General features: G+C 40.2%; 1 protein-coding gene across 8 annotated transcripts in view; it reads right to left on the reverse strand.

Moving 5' to 3' along the window:
• Window positions 1-19399, reverse strand: part of LOC105465317 (eva-1 homolog A, regulator of programmed cell death) — a 180561-nt gene that overhangs the window by 11826 nt on the left and 149336 nt on the right. For 6 of the 8 annotated variants that reach the window (XM_071076969.1, XM_071076970.1, XM_011713722.3 and 3 more), the window contains one exon: window positions 12925-13077. In XM_071076969.1, coding sequence (XP_070933070.1) covers window positions 12925-13077 — 153 coding nt within the window. Of the gene's footprint in view, window positions 1-12924; window positions 13078-13507; window positions 15257-17207; window positions 17331-19399 lie in introns of those variants that run through there. The other 2 variants (XM_011713723.3, XM_011713724.3) reach the window with 2 other exon arrangements.

Genomic DNA, 19399 nt, shown 5'->3' on the forward strand with positions numbered 1-19399 from the left:
CTCCCCAAACTCTAGGCGCTGTAAGAACATCTCTTGCCAGGCGTGGTGGCTCATGCCTGTAATCCCAGCACTTTGGGAGGTCAAGGCAGGCAGATCATGAGGTCAGGAGTTGGAGACCAGCCTGGCCAACATGGTGAAACCCCATCTCTACTAAAAATATAAAAATTAGCAGGGCGTGGTGGTGGGTGCCTGTAATCCCAGCTACTCGGGAGGCTAAGGCAGGAGAATCGTTTGAACCCAGGAGGCAGAGGTTGCAGTGAGCCGAGATCATGCCATTGTACTCCAGTCTGGGCAACAGGGTGAGACTCTGCCAAAAAAAAAAAAAAAAAAGAACATCTCTTTATGGCATTCTGCCCCACCCCATAGGAGAGGGAAGACCTCCACTAACACTACTGCCTCTCTAAAATGCTGTTCTTCCCCAGGAAGGAGTATTGAGAAATCTCTGTTCCTACCTGTCTGGCTCTGACGTATTCTCCTTTGAATTCACTGATTTCAGTTCATGTCCTTCGCAGGGACATAGATGAAGCTGGAAGCCATCATTCTCAGCAAACTAACACAGGAACGGAAAACCAAACACCACATGTTCTCACTCATAACTGGGAATGGAACAATGAGAACACATGGACACAGGGAGGGGAACATCATACAGGGCCTATCAGTGGGTGGGGGGCAAGGGGAGGAAGAGCATTAGGACAAATATCTAATGCATGCGGGGCTTGAAACCTAGATGACAGGTTGCTAGGTGCAGCAAACCACCATGGCACATGTATACCCGTGTAACAAACCTGCACGTTTTGCACACGTATCCCAGAACTTAAAGTTAAATTTAAAAAAAAGAAAAAATTCACTCATTTCATCCCCTCCCACAGGCAATAGACACCCCACAAGGAAGCATCCATTGCCCTGCCCCTCCTCCCAATCCACTGGCTCACTTTTCTTCCCCTGCAAGGGAAAGACCTACAATCCCATAGCTGCCCTAGAACTCAACGGACTAGGTAGAAGGCCCTGACACATTATTCCGTCCAGCATTACCACTGCTGAAATTGACACTGATGAGGTCAACTTCAAAATTTGAATGCCTTTCTGGGTCCTTGAGTTTAGAAGAAGGGTGTGATTAATTAGCCCCTCCAGTCTGGGCAGCACTTTATGTGGTTGCGTTATAACTAGTTATATAACCATTATCTTTCCCGCATGACAGTGAGGATTCTGAAGGCAGAATCCATATGATTGATTCACTTTGGATTCTCTGGGCATTCAGCACAGTGTGTTGCTCATGGTGCATATCTCACAATATTCACTGAACTAAATTATGAAGATACCATTTCCAAAAGTTCAGCTAATAAATTTGTTATATGTAGATACATATGTATGCGTATATATGTGGGTATGTGTATAAATATGTGCTAGTATAACATTAAAAGAGTGGGGAAATTTTGGGAGACTGAGGCAGGTGGATCATGAGGTCAGGAGTTCAATACCAACCTGGCCAACATAGTGAAACCCTGTCTCTACTAAAAATACGAAAAGAATTAGCCGGGCATGGTGGCATGCGTCTGTAATCCCACCTATTCGGGAGGCTGAGGCAGGAGAATCACTTGAACCTGGAAGGCAGAGGTTGCAGTGAGCCGAGATTGCACCACTGCACTCCAGTCTGAGCGACAGAGCAAGGCTCTGCCTCAAAAAAAAAAAAAAAAAAAAAAAAAAAAATGGAATTTTTAAAATTATAAAATCACCATAATTTCACAACCTGAATATAACTATACAGTGTGTAGTATAGTGAATTTTCCTTTGTTCTTTCTCTATCATATAAACATGCACATATTTATTCATATTTGCCTGCTTATGGCCAGAGTATCTATATAGACATGTATATATAATTCGTATCTTTTCCTTTGCATACACTGTACATGTACACTTCATATGTACACAGCATATAACACTGTTCAGTATTGCTCCATGGTCTCCCTCCATCATGCCTAATAATGGCTACATAGTATTCTTCCCAGTGAAAGTGCCAGTTTACAAAAACTGCTTCCTGCCTTTGGATATTTAGGTTGTTATGAGGAAATATTTTGAAAAATAATAATAGAAGAAATATTTTTGTGCTTAATGCTACTTCCTTTTTTGCTTGTTGTTTATTGCCTTGCAATGGATTCTCAGGAAAGGAATCTCTGTGTCAAACAGGATACATATTATTATAGCTCTTGATACACATTGCCAAGTGGGTTTTGAAAAGTGGTACACTAAGTTATCTTGCTATCATCTGTGTACGAAAGTACTACTTTCACCAAACCTTCTTTAGCGGAGGATATTTCAACTGTTAAAAAATGTTACAAATTGTGAGCCCCTCCTTAGGGGTAGTACTGGAGGCCTGGGGTCCTGGCATTTCTCAGCCCATGCAGGAAGCTCCCTGATGAGTGTCTGAAACCATTTTTAGATTAATTTTTAGTACTCTACTGCATGCTTCTGAAACCAGAGTAGGCGCAGCTTCAATCCTATGCAGGGAGGATGCACAAAAGCAGAATGTCCATGATACATCTTTCTGGAGCAGCAATTTTACGGTGAGATTTGGAAGAAACAAATTTAATCATTTCCAAGAGAACGTGTAAGAACTATCAAGTCTTAGGACACATGGCCAGGACCAGAAGGTGCCCAGTGAAGTGCTGGGGTGGGGCCCTGTCCCACAACCCTTGGACCAAATAAGAAGGAAAAGTAGAACCTAGGACTGAGGAAGCCCCAGCAACTCCAGACTCGATAGCCCTTTACCAAGACACAGGAAGAACAAAGGCAAAGGCAAGGCAAGAACTGCAGAGGAAGAACCTAGCACAGAAGTTTCCTAGGAGACTTCAACTGAAGCATCAGCAAAACTGAAAGGCTAATGCCTGTCCACACATCCAAAAGCAGATCTGTCCTGGATCTGTTTTCAACACGTCAGCCAGCTATCAGGAAACCTGAGATGTGATTCTTCTACCTGGCAGAGCCTCTCATCAAGACATAAACTGGGCCCCCTCTTACCTTATGGACAGCTGCCATGTGGAGGTGGATCTATGGATTGGCCTCATGCTACATTCAAGCACTTTGCCTAGGACCCAACAATCATTGCCAAGATGAAAGTCAGCAGCAGGTCTGAAGTTTGCTTTCATTATGTTCTCCAGCCTGTAACCAAGACAGTAATCCTGGCCACTTCTTCAAACCCGACGCAAGGTTGTGCTGATATAAATGCAAACTCAGCTGTATGCCTATCAACCATCTATGTGGCTAGGACTGCCAACTGAGTATTCAGGCACCAGGCAAGAGGTCTTCCCAGGTTTCCAACTAGACTTTCGAGAATTTCCAAAGATAATGACTTTGCCCCTTTCAGTGCCCATCCTCCAAATATAATCAGACGGGGCCTCTGGAAGCCATTTAGACTCTCCAGCCTCCTCCCTAGTGAAAATGGAGTTGGACAGAAAAAGGCAACCTACTGACCTCAAAGGCACCAGCCCAGATACTGAGTATAGGGGCCCCCTATGACACATCTCATCTGAGCCACATCAAAGCCCAAACTGTTCCTCAACCTCTACCATCCAGACAGCCCAGAACAGCCCTTCAGAATTGTCTTCAGATGGGACAAGAGACAGTAGAGCTGCAGGTTCAGAATGGCTGCCTCATCCCTCCCTCCTGAAAAGTCTATACCTGCTGATCAGAGCCTCACACCTTAGGGAGGTCAGCCCTCCCAGTAAGTGTCCCCCTAAGAGGACCTTCTGGTCTTTTCCTCCTCTGAGGAGAGGAATGATACCCTCTGTGCCACAAAATATATAACCTCTACTCTCACATGACTTGATTGACTGATGAACAGATGCCCTGAGGAAGAAAGAGATGCAGAGGACAGCCTGTGTCGTGTCTTGTGAATTCCTGTTTCCCTAGCTGTGATGCCTGTGCAAATGGAGGAACACCAAATAATACGGGGTGGTGGATGCACAGACACTGCCTAATAAAATTCAGTAAATTTAAATTGAATTTAAGGGGAACTTATCATATGTCATACAAAAATTTAAGTTGCTGAATTTTATAAGAAAACTGAGTTAAAATGCATAAGGGCATTACAATATAATTTTAATAGGAAGCTATGAAGATTATCTGCACTTGCTATGTAAATGACAGAATTTTGGGTAACTATGTAAGATCATTGATGGGCTTGAAAAGATATCCATTACTTAATTTTATCAGACATTTACTTTCAAATATTTGCTGTTAACCAGTTAACCAATTAACCAATACCCTCTCATGTTACTAAATTTTTTTTATTCTGAGGGAGCACTTCTATTAAAACAATAGTAAGATTGTGGCTAATTTTGGTTATTAAAACGAGCAGATTGTTCGGTTAGTTTATGTTATTGTTAACCAAATGCTCCTATAGATAGCATATTGTACAGATGTTTTGATTCATCCTTTTACTCTAGGTCAATTTTCTTTAATTTTATTCATCAAATTGTATTTACTGTAGATAAAAGAAACATTGTAGTTACCATGTACTCTGCAGATCTGCACTCTTTAAAAATACAAATTCTCAGTCAAAACTCACACCTATTTTATAAAAATCTGGATTTTAAATAATACTTTGAGGTAATTTCTATGCACATTAATGATTTTTAAGGGGGGTAATTCGATTCTTAAAAGAGGGGAAGTTTACATGGGTACACTGATTTGTCAAAAAGGTACAATTTTAAAATTGTACCTTTCAATGTGTAGGCATTTTATCTAAAAAATAATTGAAAACCTAATGAAGTGGGGGGTGGGAAATGGTTTGAAGTATAGATTAAACAAAAACAACATATGACTAATAGATGTTAAAGCTGGGTGACAGGTCTATTATGTTTTTTGGTATTTTGTATATGTTTTTAATGTTCTGTAATAAAACACATGAAATGACAGAGTTGATCTATACTTAGTTCTTAAGATTTTGGTTACCTTTGGAAGGAGAAGGAGAATGTGATTATCAGGGGAATGAGCAAGTCTGATTCTATTTCTTGGTTTCACAAGTCTATTTTGTAATAATTCATCAGCTTTCCATAAATGTTTTGTGCATATGTTTCTGTATGCATGTTATAAATCAATAAAAATTTAAATATTAAAAAATTTACAAATTATATATATTAATACATGGTTACTTATATTCATTCTATAAACATTTACTGCAAGTCTTCAATGCCTTGGGCATAGCTTAAAGGCTAAGGACACAAAGGCCCTCGGCCCTCACAGGATTCACAGTATAAAGGGGAATGAGAAAACCCAGAACTACAATACCTTCTCAAATGCCCAAATTTGTGACTATCAGTTGCGGAGGGTGAGGCTCCCTCACTCCTGAGAGGCTGCCTCCCTCATACCAATGTCATGGGAAATGTGATTCAAATTCTGGTTAAATACTAAACAGTCAGCATAATTGTACTTGCAGTTACACATTCAACGAATATTGGTTAAACAGGGAAAAATAATCACCCAAAACTCCTGCTCTGAAAAATATTACTATAAGCAAAGTCAAAAGACAAGTGACAAATTAGGAAAAATATCTGTAATATGTAACAGACACAAAGGACTAATATAGGAAAAGTGCCTAGAAAGAGTATTAAGAAAAAGATCAATAAAAAATGAAAGAGAGATATGGACAGTTCACAGAAAAAGAAATACAAATGGCTCTTTAACATATGATAAATGGGGACTGGCACACTATGGCTCACAAGCCAAGTCTGCCCAGCCATAAGTTTTTGTAAATAAAATTTTATTGAACACAATGATGTCCATTCATTTGTGCATTGTCCATGTCTCCTTTCGTGCGACAATGCAGAGTTGAGTTGTTACAGCAGAGACTGGCTCACAAAGCTGAAAATATTTACTGTCTCACCCTTTAAAGAAAAAGCTTCCTGACCTCTGATCTAGAGAATCAGAAATTAAATAGCATTTAGATATTCTTCATCTATGAGATTGTCAAAGTTCAAAAGTTCGAAAACACTATTGCAGGGGCTTCTCATATATCTTTTAAGAGCAAATTGGTAAAATTATTTAAATGATAATTTATTAATATTTTTCTCAGTTGATAATTTACACATACTTTTTTCCCACAGTTTTTCTTTGGGGCACTTATTCTACAAGAGCACTTGAACATACATGTCATAGTTATTTATTGCAGCTCTGTTTGTTGCTCAGTTTAGAAAGATTTAAACCATTTTCACTGGACTGGTTAAACTATGGATGTCCATCTATATAATGGAATAATATGTAGTTGTCTAAAAGAATGAGGAAGGTCTCCACATGCTGATCTAAAATATCTCCATAATATATCGTTCAGTGAAAATCGTGAAGGGCAAAACAGTATGCATGGTGGGCTACCTGTGCATAAAATGGAGGAGCAGAAAACTGTATCCTTGTATTTTCTTAATATCTGCATAAAGAACTCTGGAAGGATGCATAGAGGCCTGATGATGGGTCAAGTTTGGGAACTGGATGGAGGAAGCAGCTCTTGGGTAAGATGCCTCGCTATATGTCTTTTTATAATTATTTGGTTATTGAGCCATATTCATTCACTGATTAACTGAGCATCTGATGGGTGACAGGCACTATTCTACATGCGCAGGACATAGCAATCAATGAAAGAAACAAAAATCTCTCTTCTCCTAGGAGCTTATGTTCCAGCAGAGGAGACGATACTATACAAATAAAATATATAGTATGGTGGATGATGGTAAGGTGATAAGGAGGAAAAAATGGGAAAAAAAGCAAGAAGGATACGAAGTGCTGAATGTGTGTTGTGGCGAGAAGTGGATAGTGATGAACAAAATTTACTGAGAAGGTGATTTATTTATTTGCTTATTTTAAAATTTTATGGGTACATAGAAGCTATACATATTTATGGGGTACCCAAAGGTGACTTTTGAGAAACAAAGAAAACTTAAAGGAAATAGAAGAGTGAGCCAGGCAAATATATTAAATATTCAAATCATTAAATTAAAATGAGTAATCATTCCATTTACTTTTTCTAACAAACTTGTTAGGAGTTATTAATGAGGTCAGTATTATTAATGAGATTATCTTCATTATAAACTATCATATTCTGGTCCCAATGAGTTCCTTACATACAATTAAAAAAGAAATGTTAAGTCCTCTAATCCAAGTGCTAATAGAGAGGGAAATAAAACATGTGTGGGAGAGTGTGGGTGGGTGCCTAAGCCCATTGATTCGAGGTGGGGTAGGTTGAGGAGAGATGACCCTAAAAGAGTTCAGGAGACTGGGAGGGAGTCAGCCTGTCCAGGACTAAAAGGGAGAATTCTTGGAAAAGGAAAAGACTGTGCCAAAGAAATGAGGTAAGAAAAAACCTGGCAGGTGGTTTAGAATAACTGGAGCAGAGGTCTTGGTTAGGGAGGGTAGTGACTAAATTAAAGCATGGAGTAGTAAAGGTCGACATTAAAAGCTCTGGTAAGCCACAGAAGGACTTTCAGAGTGGGATGCCTCAAACTATCATCAAGTCCTTTCTTCCTTGCCTGCCTCTGCTCTAGGGCACACTTTCTCAACCTCAGAACTGTTGATGTCTTGCCCCAGTAATTCTTTGTTGCAGGAGATTGTCCTGTGCATTGTAGGATGTTTCGCCACCCATTAGATGCCAGTAGCAGCCTGCACTTCTAAGCTGTGACACCCAAAAATATCTCCAGACATTGCCAGACGTCCCCTTGCAGAGCAAAATCACACCTGATATGAACCACTGATCTAAAGATTGAAAAAGCTAAAATTCTCATTTTTCCAGCCTCCCTTGCAGCTAGAAATGACCATGTGACACAGTCCTGGCCAATGAAATCTGAGAGGAGATCTACTGGAACCTCCTTCCATTTTCTGCCCTTATTGATCTTGAATCAGCCTGAACAACAGCAGCCATTTGGCAACCATGAGATGACAAACATAGAAAAAAAGGCTTTGAGAATCACAGAAATACTGGCGCCTAGATTTTTTATTGTATATATTTAAGGTGTAAAACCTGATGTTTTTCTACACATACACATTGTTAAATGATTACTCAAGTGAATAAACACGTTCATCACCTTCTTTTCATTTTTTGTGTGGTAAAAGCACCTAAAATCTATTCTCTTAGCGCATTTTCAGTATACATATATTTTTAACTATCATCCTCATGCTATACATTAGAACTCCAGACTTATTCATCCCACAACACTGCAAGTTTGTATCTTTGGACATACTTCTCATTTCCTCCTCCATGCCCGGATAACTACTATTCTACTCTCTGTTTCTATGTATTCAACTTTTTTTTTAGATTTTATGTGTAAGTGAGATCATACAGCATTTTTATTTCTGTCTCTGACTGGGTATATATCCAAAGAAAATGAAATCAGCATCTATAGAGATATCTGCACTCCCATACTTATTGTAGCCCTATTCATAATAGTCAAGATATAAAAACAACCAAAGCGTCCATCAATGGATGAATAGATTTTAAAAACTGTGGTGTATTTACAAAATGAAATATTAACAAAGAAGGAGATACTGCCACTTGTGACAACATGGACAAAGCTGGAATATATATACTGAGTAAAATAAGCCAAACAGAGAAAGAAAAAGACAGGCCTCTACGTGGTGTTTGTGCTAATGAGCCAATGCTAGCAACCACCTACCTCCAGACTTCTTATTATGTGGGTAAGATAACGTCTATGTATTTAGGCCACCAAGTTGAGGTTTTCATTTTTTGCAGTTGAAAACAATCCTGACTCTTAAACCACACAAACTTATTTGGATTTTATCCCAGAGATAATGAGAATCTACTGAGGGATGCTAAAAAATAAAAAGAATTGCGTCATCACATCTGCATTTTGGAAACATCATTTTGCTACAAAATACAGACTGTGAAACAAGATTGTAGAGGCAAGACCATGGCAAATACCATTATGATAAGGCAGACAAAACCATGATGGCGCTTGGAGCCAGTCAATCAACGATGGTGGGACTAAAGTGGATGCCATACATTTTAACAGGCAAAATGAATTGACCAAAACAAGTTGGATATGGGCAGTGAAGAAGATGCATCAAAGGTTAAAAATCCTATTTCTAGATTAGGTGATGCCCTAGATAGGTACATAAAAGAAATAGCATATTTAAAGAGAAGGACAATACTCTATTCTAGGCTGGAGTGAATTTGAAATGCTTATAGCACAACCAAATAGCTATTTTCAGGACACTTAGATAAGAAGCTCAGGAAGTTAGAAAAGACAGAGGCATGATAATTGTCTAATATATGTATGGTATAATTCAAAATTTAATATTTTAATAAAATAACATTACTTATTATGAATATCAATGAATTGTTAATAAAAATACAGCTAAGCAAAATAAAATTAAAAATACATATACCTGTACCCACACAATTCTGGCACCTGGTTATAATTTGTGGTAAAATGTGGTTACCTATACATATGAATATACATACATAAATGGGATTATAATGTATATGATGTGTGGTAACAGGCTTCATTTACCTAGTATAATATCATAAACATCTTTCTACTTCAATTAACACTTACGAATTTTCCCTAATATTTTTACTACATGTATTATAAATAATTCTGAGATGAATCATCCTCATAGTAAAATTTCTGTCTATATCCCTAATTATTTCCTTAGGAGACACTTCCAGAAGTGGGATTTCTGGCTAGCGTATGTGTTTTTAAGGGCTTTGATGGATATTGCCAAATTATTTTTTAGAGAGGTTGTAGCAAATTCACAATCCCATCAGCACAATGTGCAAGTACTCATCTCCCCAGACTTTCTCCAAGACTAAAATGATATACTTAATCAGTCAAGTCTTTGAGAAATGTATAAAATAAAAATGCTAATCTCATTGCAATTTCCATTTTGTATTTTTCTGCCAGAATTTGAGCTGTTCATGTTTTATTGACAATTTGTATCTCTTCTTTTGCAAACTGTTGATTCTTGTTTTTTGGCCACTTTCCTTTTGGGACACTTTTATTGATTTGTAAGAGCTCTTCATTTGTTATAAACTTTAACTCTTCTTCATTAATGTTTCATTTTCCCCTAGTTTGACATTTGTCATTTACTTGTAGGGCCCATTGTAGTAAGCAGATATTTACAATTATTGGAATGGCCAAGGTTTGAAATGTTTGTTGGGAAGAATGGGCACAAGATGTGTCCAGAAATAAATAGGGAGATTAAAGTATGATGTGAAAAGCTCAGCTGAGATTGGAGACTATGAATTTCTAGTGGCTTCAAATGGCAAATTGTACTGGTGTTTGATAACTTGTGCGGAGTGAGAAAGGGTCACTTTTCCTAAGTCATCTAATATGAACTCTGCCTAGATTGGAACTTGAAAGTAAAACCAGCCCTTGCCTGAAGAGAAATCCAATCAGAACCTCAGTCCCTTTCTTTCAATGTAATATCCAGAGACCATCAGGCAAAACAAAAACAAAATATCAAATATTTTCAAACTCACTTAACCAGCAGAGGAGCAGTTTGGTCATTCAAACCACTGAACATTTTCATGTAATTTTAAATGGCTCCTTTTACGTAAACAGTATCTGTTTTCAAGAAATGGTCTTGAGGAGAAAGTTAGCCATCTTCCTAAAGAGTACAACTTTGAACCAAAAAAGGGGTGAATATCAGACTCTCCCAACTCACATGCCTTCTTCTGTCTCCAACTCTCCCACAAGGTTACCAAACACCCTAGACACTCACCTAACAAAGAACACACACACACACACACACACACACACACACATACACAGAGAAAGTGAGCAGGATTCACTCAGTTGGGGTTTCACCTACTGGTTTACTCAGAAGCTACATAAAGGAATATGGAAGTTATGTGTATTAGCAAATGTGTTGCTGAAATAAGGCACCACGTGGATAGAGGAGGCAACAGATGTACTGGGAGAAAATAGGAGGGGCTGGGGCCCTGTGGGGTTGAAGATCTGGTAGAGCAGAATGAGGACATGTGACAGCTACAAGATTAGGACATTTTCCACAATTTTCTTCCATCATACTTTTCATCATTGCTTCTAATTCAATTATTTGATTTTCTTCACTAAAAACAATGGTTATTTGTATCTTGAATATTCACCTACATATTTTAAATTTTGTTTATTAATTTCACTTATAATCAGGGAATGTTCCCCATTTCAGAATTGATTTTCAGTCATTGAGTCTACACACTGGATCCAAATTTTATTTTAGCCACACTGCTTTTCCGTTTCCTTGCGTTTTCTTTTTATCTCAGCCTATACTTACTTAAAGAAGCATTGTCTTCCTGCATCCCAAGTAGTATTTAATTCAAGAGTATGGGGCAGGAAGGAGGAAGTTTGGAGGGGAGAGAAAAACAGGGTCATGTACTTTTCAGCCTTGACAAGATCACAAGACTCATTGGTAAACACAGGACTATTCAATGAGTTACCACTTTCAATGGTCATAATTCAGGGTCATGTCGACTGAAATGGAAAATTGCCAGGTACCTCCTGTGCTGAGCAGAGGTCCAAAGTGCAGTGCTCTGTTTGCTCTCACGCGAGACATATTTTTGCAACAGCTGATTCACAGGTATCCTTTGGGTCTTCGGAAACTACAGACACTCTCCGCGAGCCCCAATTCATTTAGGGGATAGCTTCACTATAGAGCTAAGGAAATTATCCTTAAATTACTTGTGAAAATGATGCCTGAATTTCAAAGCTCTTTTCCGCCCTTGTGTCCTTTTTCTCCAATGTTGCCTTGAAGCAAGAGCAAAGATGAGAGCCCTCTAATGGGTGAGTGCCTAGAGAAGGGGGCCCTGGACTTCCTCAAGGGGAAAGAGGAGCTGACTGGTGACCTAGGCCTTCACTGATCCAAGAAGGCAGAGCCCTGGACCTGAGGCACAAGCAGACTACATGCTGCAGCTCGCCCAGCACAAGGCCCTGAGCAGTCCTTTTTTTTTTGAAATCAGGTTGCGCGTCATCCAAGATCCTCTCACAAAGAGAAGCCATGAACTTCCTTGGCTTATGGAACTCTCCACTTGGCTCAGATTTGCCACTGTAAATCATAATGTCAGGTTTGCATTTCAACTCTTAGACCACCATGTGTCAACCCTGCCTAGAGAATTAGAAAGTAAAACCAGTCCTTGCCCAAAGGAAATCTAATTGAAACCCTAGTCCCTTCCTTTTTATACAATATATCCAGAGACATCGGGCAAAACAAAACAAAACAAAAACAAAAGCAAAGTATCAAGAAATTAAAAACTCATTCAAGCAGCAGAGGAACAGTTTAGTCATTCAAACCAGTGAGCATTTTCATGTATTTTAAAATGACTCCTTTTATATGAACAACATCTGTTTTCAAGAAATGATCTTGAGGAGAAAATCAACCATCTTACTAGAGTACAACTTTGAACCAACGAAGGGACAAATATCAGACTCTTCCATACTCCAGATGCCTTCTGTCTTCATCTCTTCTACAGCTTCATCAAATACCTCAGAAAGGCCCCAAACACAGAACATAAAAACACATATTCTCTCTCCCACAAACACAGTCTCATACAGAGGCAGCCTGTGTGCGGTTAACTGCATAGAATAATCAGGCTGAGGTACTCCATCAGCCCCCGCCTTGGTCAGAGTTAATGCATAGTGACAGAAGTCAACAGTAGCCCCGGGCCACTTCAATCACTCACTTGAGCAGCTAAACATTTTCTGCAAGACAAAGCTCTGTTAGAACCCTTCATTTTTCAAATTAGAGAATGACAAGCTTAATTCCCAACCAGAAGACCTTTCATCTCAAAACTCAGCATAGCCGAGCAGTAGCTATGATTATGTAGTGTGTCTTTCCTGAGAATAAGGCCAGAGATGGCCAACCAGGAGACAACCTTGGACCCAGTCCCAGACCTCAGTCCTGGCCCAGCGGAGACCAGGAACCTACCTGAGACAAAGGAATAGGCTGCTAGGATGTTGCTGAGCAAAGCCATCTCCACGTGCTCCGGGTTGTGGCTGAGCGGCAGCCTCATGGGACATCCAGAGGGGACCTCCTGGAGGTGCTTGGCTGAATCAACGTGGCCACTCTCCTCCTTCTCTTCTGTTTGGGAACACAAAGTGAGTGATAAGGCACATTCTGCTGTCCTGAGGCCGTGTTCCAGGTAGCCTGGGCTCCTAAAGACATATTTTTGCAACAGCTGATTTGCAGGTGTCCTTTGGGGCTTTGGAAACTACAGACCCTCTCTGGCCAGCCCCACTTTATTTGCGGGATAGCTTCACTATAGATCTACGGAAATTATCCTTCAATTGCTTGTGAAAACTATGCTCGCGAAAACTAGCCAGGATCCTAAAGAAAGACCAGCAAGCTCTCCAAGCCAGGGGTGTCACAAAGATTTGGGGTCTTGTGCTCTTTGTTCAAGTGAGCTTCCTGGCTTTCAAGGAAGTAGAAACTCCTTACATCCCTGATTTTCCTGATCTTTCTCCTTTCTCTTCCCCGTATCTTCCTAATTTCCACTAAAATCCCCCCTTACCTCTTCCAGAACTCTTTATTTCATTCTCCCTGGTTCACCTTTGAGGCACAGCCCATCAGGTTCAAATCGTCATTACAGTCATCACTGCATTTTAATTACAAGCAACAGCCCTCTCCTCTCCTGCTGTGCTTTCCCGGGAGCCTGCAGTGATGACACTTGTGCACCTTGATCAGTTTGCCTCATCCCTCAGGTCACTAAATGTGTGCCTTTGGCAGTGGTTCAGAGCTGGCTATTCCAGAACTGCCAAAGCGGTTCCCATTCTAAAATACCTACAGGAATTTGGGAGCGGGAGCTGCTCCCTGCCTCTAGCTCCATGACTCCACCTGTGACTGTGATGGGCGAGTAGAACACACACATGGCCCAGACTGCCCATCCATAGAACCATCCCTCCAGAGATCAGAACGGGGACTTGGAATCTCAGTGCTCAGCCTCTGGCTGGACGAGCACATCCACTCCCCAGCTGCTGCAGCTCAAGCCTGGCATTAGCATTATCCAGTTACTCAGCAAAGGCTTTACAGAGAGATCCTGAGCATGAAGTGGGAGAGAGGTGGAAAATACCCAATGGCTCATTCGACATTGCTATGAACTGAAGGCAGGGAATTCAGTCACAGAGTGTAGAGGGGTGTCAGGCTTGGGGAATGAACCTGGGTTCTCAGTGGGTCACAGATGTAACATGGGCCACAATTAGAAGGCCTGGAGAGTGGCAGTTCTACGAGGTAAATAGAATGGGCTACAACAGAACATTCTCAGGCTGGTAGATTTCAACAGGCCTCAGGAAAAACCAAAACAAGAAAACACCAACCAACTCACAGATACAAAGAAACAACCACAAAGTCCTTGGAGCAGCCAGAGGCTCTGAGAGTGACAGCACAAGGAGTGGGAGCTCCAGGGGCTTTGAAAAGAGACTGGCTGCTGTTAAGGGACCCCTGAGCCTGAGCCTCTGAGCCAGAACAGAGTGCCTCTTTCAACAGTCATTTGTGTTCCTAAAAGGTGACAACTGGATGACACAGGTGAATGGTGAGTTCAGAGGCTGTTCTCCAGATTTAAGGACTTCAAGACCCAGGAAAAGAGTGAAGCTACTGGAACATGTCTGAGTGTGTAGTGAGCCATGTCTATTTCAAATCCATTCCCTCCTTCCTGTCTCCACTAATGCTACCAGGGTGCAAGTCTTATCATTTTATTTCTGGGAGTTTTGCAACAGTCTCCTATCTGGTCTTTCTGCTGGTAACTCCTTCCTGCTCAGTATAGCACACCCATGCTTATTAACAGGGTCATTTTTCCATAGTACAAATAGGATCACATCACTCCACCACCCAACTCTAATGAATTTCCATTGACCTTCTTAACACAATACACATCCACTTTCACAATATCTGACCCCTTCCTTACCTCCTAATGTGTCTCCTATCCAAGCTGACAGTCACACACATATATACACACAGATAATAAGAAAGCTTAGAGCTTCAACAATACTAGATTACTTTTAGTTTCCCCAAGTAGAGCAAGCCCTTTCCTCTCTTCATGCTTTTGGTCACAGTCTTCCTTTTGCCTAAATGCCCCCCTTCTCTTCATCTGTGTGGCAAATGTTTCCTATAAGAAATAATTCAGAAGTTTTATGGCAGTCCCAAAATCTCAATGACGTTTTCTGCAGAAATAAAAAAATCCATACTAAAATTCATACGGAATCTCAGGGGACCCCAAATAGTCAAAACAATCTTGAAAATTAACAAAGTTAGACATCTCACCCTTCCTGATTTCAAAACCTATTATAAATCTACAGTAATCAAAACAGCATAGGCCTAGCATGTAAAAACAGACATGTAGCATAATGGAATAGAATAGAACATCCAAAAATAAACCCTTACATATATGTTCAAATTATTTTTGCAAGCATGCCAAGACCATTCAATGGGAAAAGACTGCCTTTTCAGCAAACAGTGTTGGAAAAACTGGATGTCCACATGCAAAAGGATGAAGCTGGACCCTTACCTTATACTATATAAAAAATTAACTCAAAATGTATCAAAGACCTAAATGTAACAGCTAAAAATTTTAGAAAAAATTTTTAGAAGACTGTTAGAAGAAAATATGGGGTAAAGATTCATGACATTGGGGTTGACAATGATTTCTTGGATGTGACAACAAAAGCACAGGCAACAAAAGCAAAAAAAGAAATGAACTCCATTAAAATTAAAAACTTCTGTGCATCACAGGGTACAACAGAGTGAAAAGGCAACCCACACAATGGGAGAAAATATTTGCAAATAATATATCTGATAAAGGGTTAATATCCAGACTGCTACCTATCCTAATTCCTAATATCAGGACTCCTACAACTCAACAACTAAAAACAAAGAGCTCAATTTAAAAATGGGCAACAGACTTGAAGCAATATTTCTCCAAAGATACACAAGTAGTCAATAGGCACATGAAAAGATGCTCCACCTAACCAAGCATTAATGAAATCAAAATCAAAACCACAGTGAAATATCATCTCATACCCATTAGGATGACTACTATCAAAAATCAGAAAATAAGTATTGGAACTTGTACACTGTTGATGGGAAGGTAAAATTGTGCAGCCACTGTGGAAAATAGGACGACTATTCCTTAAAAAGTGTTTAAATAGAATTATCCTATGACCCAGCAATTCCACCTCTGGGTATATACTCAAAGGATTTTAAAGCAGAGACTTGAACAGAATTTGTACACCAATGTTCAGAGCTGCATTATTCACAACAGCCAAAAGGTGGAAGTAACCCAAATATCCATCCACAGATGGATGAATAAATAAAATGTTGTGCACACATACAATACAATATTACTCACAGCCTTAAAAAGGAAGGCATAAACATGGATGAAACTTGAGGACATTAGGCTAAGTGAAATAAGCCAGTCAAAAAGGACAGATATTATATGATTCCACATGTATGAAGCACCAACAGTGGTCATATTCATAGAGACAGAAAGTAGAGTAGCGGTTGTCAGGAGCAGAGACAGGGAAAAGATAATTATTGAACAGGATACAGGGTACAAAGTTTCTGTTTTGCAAGATGAAAAGAGTTCTGGGGAAGGATGACAGTGATGGTTGCACAGTAATGTAAATATACTTAATGCCACTGAACTATACCCTTAACAGTAATTTAAGATAATGAATTTTGTCATATGTATTTTACCACAATTTAAAAATTGTGTTGGTGAGGTAAAACAGTGAATTTTGAAGGTTACTTTATTTAAAGAATCTTGCAATCAAATTTTGGTTTTAAGTTAATAAGAATGATGGCAGAGTTACCTTTTAGTGGTATTAAATTTGAAGTCAACAAAATTCTAATTCATATCACAATATGAATATGGCCTAATTTTAAGTAAGAGATGTTATTGCACTTATTTTTTAAAATCAGATTGTAAATAAGTGTAATCTATCATATTTATAGATTAACAGGAAAAAGATCATATGAATAGATGGAAAAATGCATTTGTGTAAAATTTAATAAAAATTCATGATTTAAGCAAAGGAAAGACCCCCATGAATCTTCCAAATGCCTTTCTTTGCCTATAAGAGTGTCTAGATATTCTTCTAATATTGTGCCTATGATACTGCAATTGGAACTGAGTGTCCCCTGGTATGTCACCCCCATACAGGTGACTGTGTCATTACATAGTGTTCAGGGGGTGATAATCTCATTGTCCCTTTAGCTACCTGGGGAGAGGTGTGCTGTCAGGAGCAGAGAAGTTTCTGGTAAGAACAGTTCATCTCTGGCGATGTTGGCATCAGCCAGTAGAGGTTCTAAAACTTGCTTGGCCCCAGTTGGCTTCTCAGACTCTGAAAGAAAAAAGCAGCAGCACAAAAACCATCACATACCCAGGAGATCACATCATACCTTAGACCTGGTGTGTGAACCCAGCAGAGAAGCTTTGGTGGCTAGGGTCTGGATCCTTGGAAGGATGAATAGCATCCCCAGAGAGGAGAAAGCCCACTGACAGAGGTTAATCTGGAATTTGAACTAGACAGCCAGATAAACCAATCTCCCAAGGTCATAGCAGAAAGGATGCAAGAGGTAAAAGATCAAAGAAACATGCTTCCTCTCCACTCCTGTCAGCCAAAATTCACAAAACAGCTAGTGTGGGATGTGCTAATCTGGCCTCTCATCAGTGAAGTTTGCAGGCTAGCCTCTCTGGAACAGGAAGGGAGGGAATTCTGTTCCCTTCTAGCAATGCCCAGATGGACCATGAAATGAAGTCTCACACACCTCTGTAGGCACTAGAATCCTGGAAATGCTGATATGTAGATTCCTACGCCCTGTGCCTTCCATGCTGAAGTGTCAAGGCCTCTACTCAGCCCAGGTAGGAAATCTCCTCTCTGTGTCCAGCTACCCTTAGAAGCTTTTAGGAAGAATGAAATCATTCATGGAGCTCTGAGCACTGAGCTGTCCCCACTTCACGTGTGCACACTCATTCATTCATTATCATCGCACCCTGCCAACTACTGCAGCTTCCGACTTCTGCTTATTGATGACTTTATAGAGACACATCTCAGCTGCTTCTTCCCCAAAAAGGATTGGTGGCACCATCGTATGTTAATTTTACAGGTCAAGAAAATAGGGGCGAGAAAGAAAAGAAAACTGGAAGCATGGGATCGGTAACTGTTTACAGATTCATGTACCAAAGTGCAGAAGTAGGTCTTTGAAGCCCATTGACCTTCCACTCTACACTTGTGAAAACCATCAGGCACTGACCCTAGGACAGTCACATGTTGTCTGAAGAGCAAAAGCTCAAATGGAAAACAGTCCTCATATCACCAGCTGCGGAGAGGATACACATGGCCCCAGAGAAATAACTGAGCTGAGAGAAACCCCGATTTTCTTTGTAGGGCAGATAAGCACCTGGGGATGATACATCTAACATGCCAGCCTGCCAGCCATTTGGTTTCCATTGCCCCATCAATCTTCCCCTCCCAACCATCACAAGGAATCATTTCCAGAGACATATCCTGGACCTTGTCATCACCTGGAAAGGTTTTACCTCTGAATACTGGGCTGTGAACTCCTTAAGGGCAGGGACCATGCCTTAATTCTTATCTTTGTTCTCAGAGTTTCCTACAATAAGTTCACAGAGCTAGTGCTCAGGGACTGTTTGCTGCTTAAATGGCTCACACTGAGAAATCTCACTCTCCAATCAGAACCTCTATCCTACCTCTCTGATGTGGTTTGGCTGTGTCCTCACTGAAATCTCATCTTGAAATATAGTTCCCACAATCCCCAAGTGTTGTAGGAGGGACCCAGTGGGGGGGGGGGTAATTGAATCATGGGGCAGTTACCCCCATGCTTTTTTTCTCCTAGTAGTGAGTGAGTTCTCACGAGATCTGTTGGTTTTATAAGGGGTGTTTCCCCCTTTTGCTCAGTACTTCTCCATGATTGTAAGTTTCCTAAGGCCTCCCCATCCACACAAAACTGTGAGTCGATTAAACCTCTTTCCTTTATAAATTACCCAGTCACGGGTATATCTTTATTAGCAGTGTGAGAATACTGCTATGCACTCTCCATACCTGAATCAAAGTAAACGTGCTCCCCAAGCTCTCTGAGGCTTCTATCTTGTCATTCCTTCCCTGCTCACTCAGTTTATCACCCTCATCCTAGATTCATCTTTTCTCTGCACAGCCTGGCTACTACAACTACACTACATGCCACTCTCACCAGAACCCTTCTGCTGCCCTCAACCTCAGGCCTAACTTCCAAAGCACTCCAACCCTCACCTGCCTTCTCTCCTCCCTACAGGCTAGTGCTTCTGAAAAAGTATAATCATTCATATTTGCAGCATTGCAAATGCTGAATTTACTAAATCAATTGAGGCCCCCAGTGCTGCGAGGAAAGCCAGAATGTATGTCCCTGACAT

Source organism: Macaca nemestrina, chromosome 13 (genome assembly GCF_043159975.1).
Source record: "Macaca nemestrina isolate mMacNem1 chromosome 13, mMacNem.hap1, whole genome shotgun sequence".
In the NCBI taxonomy this organism is placed as follows: domain Eukaryota; kingdom Metazoa; phylum Chordata; class Mammalia; order Primates; family Cercopithecidae; genus Macaca; species Macaca nemestrina.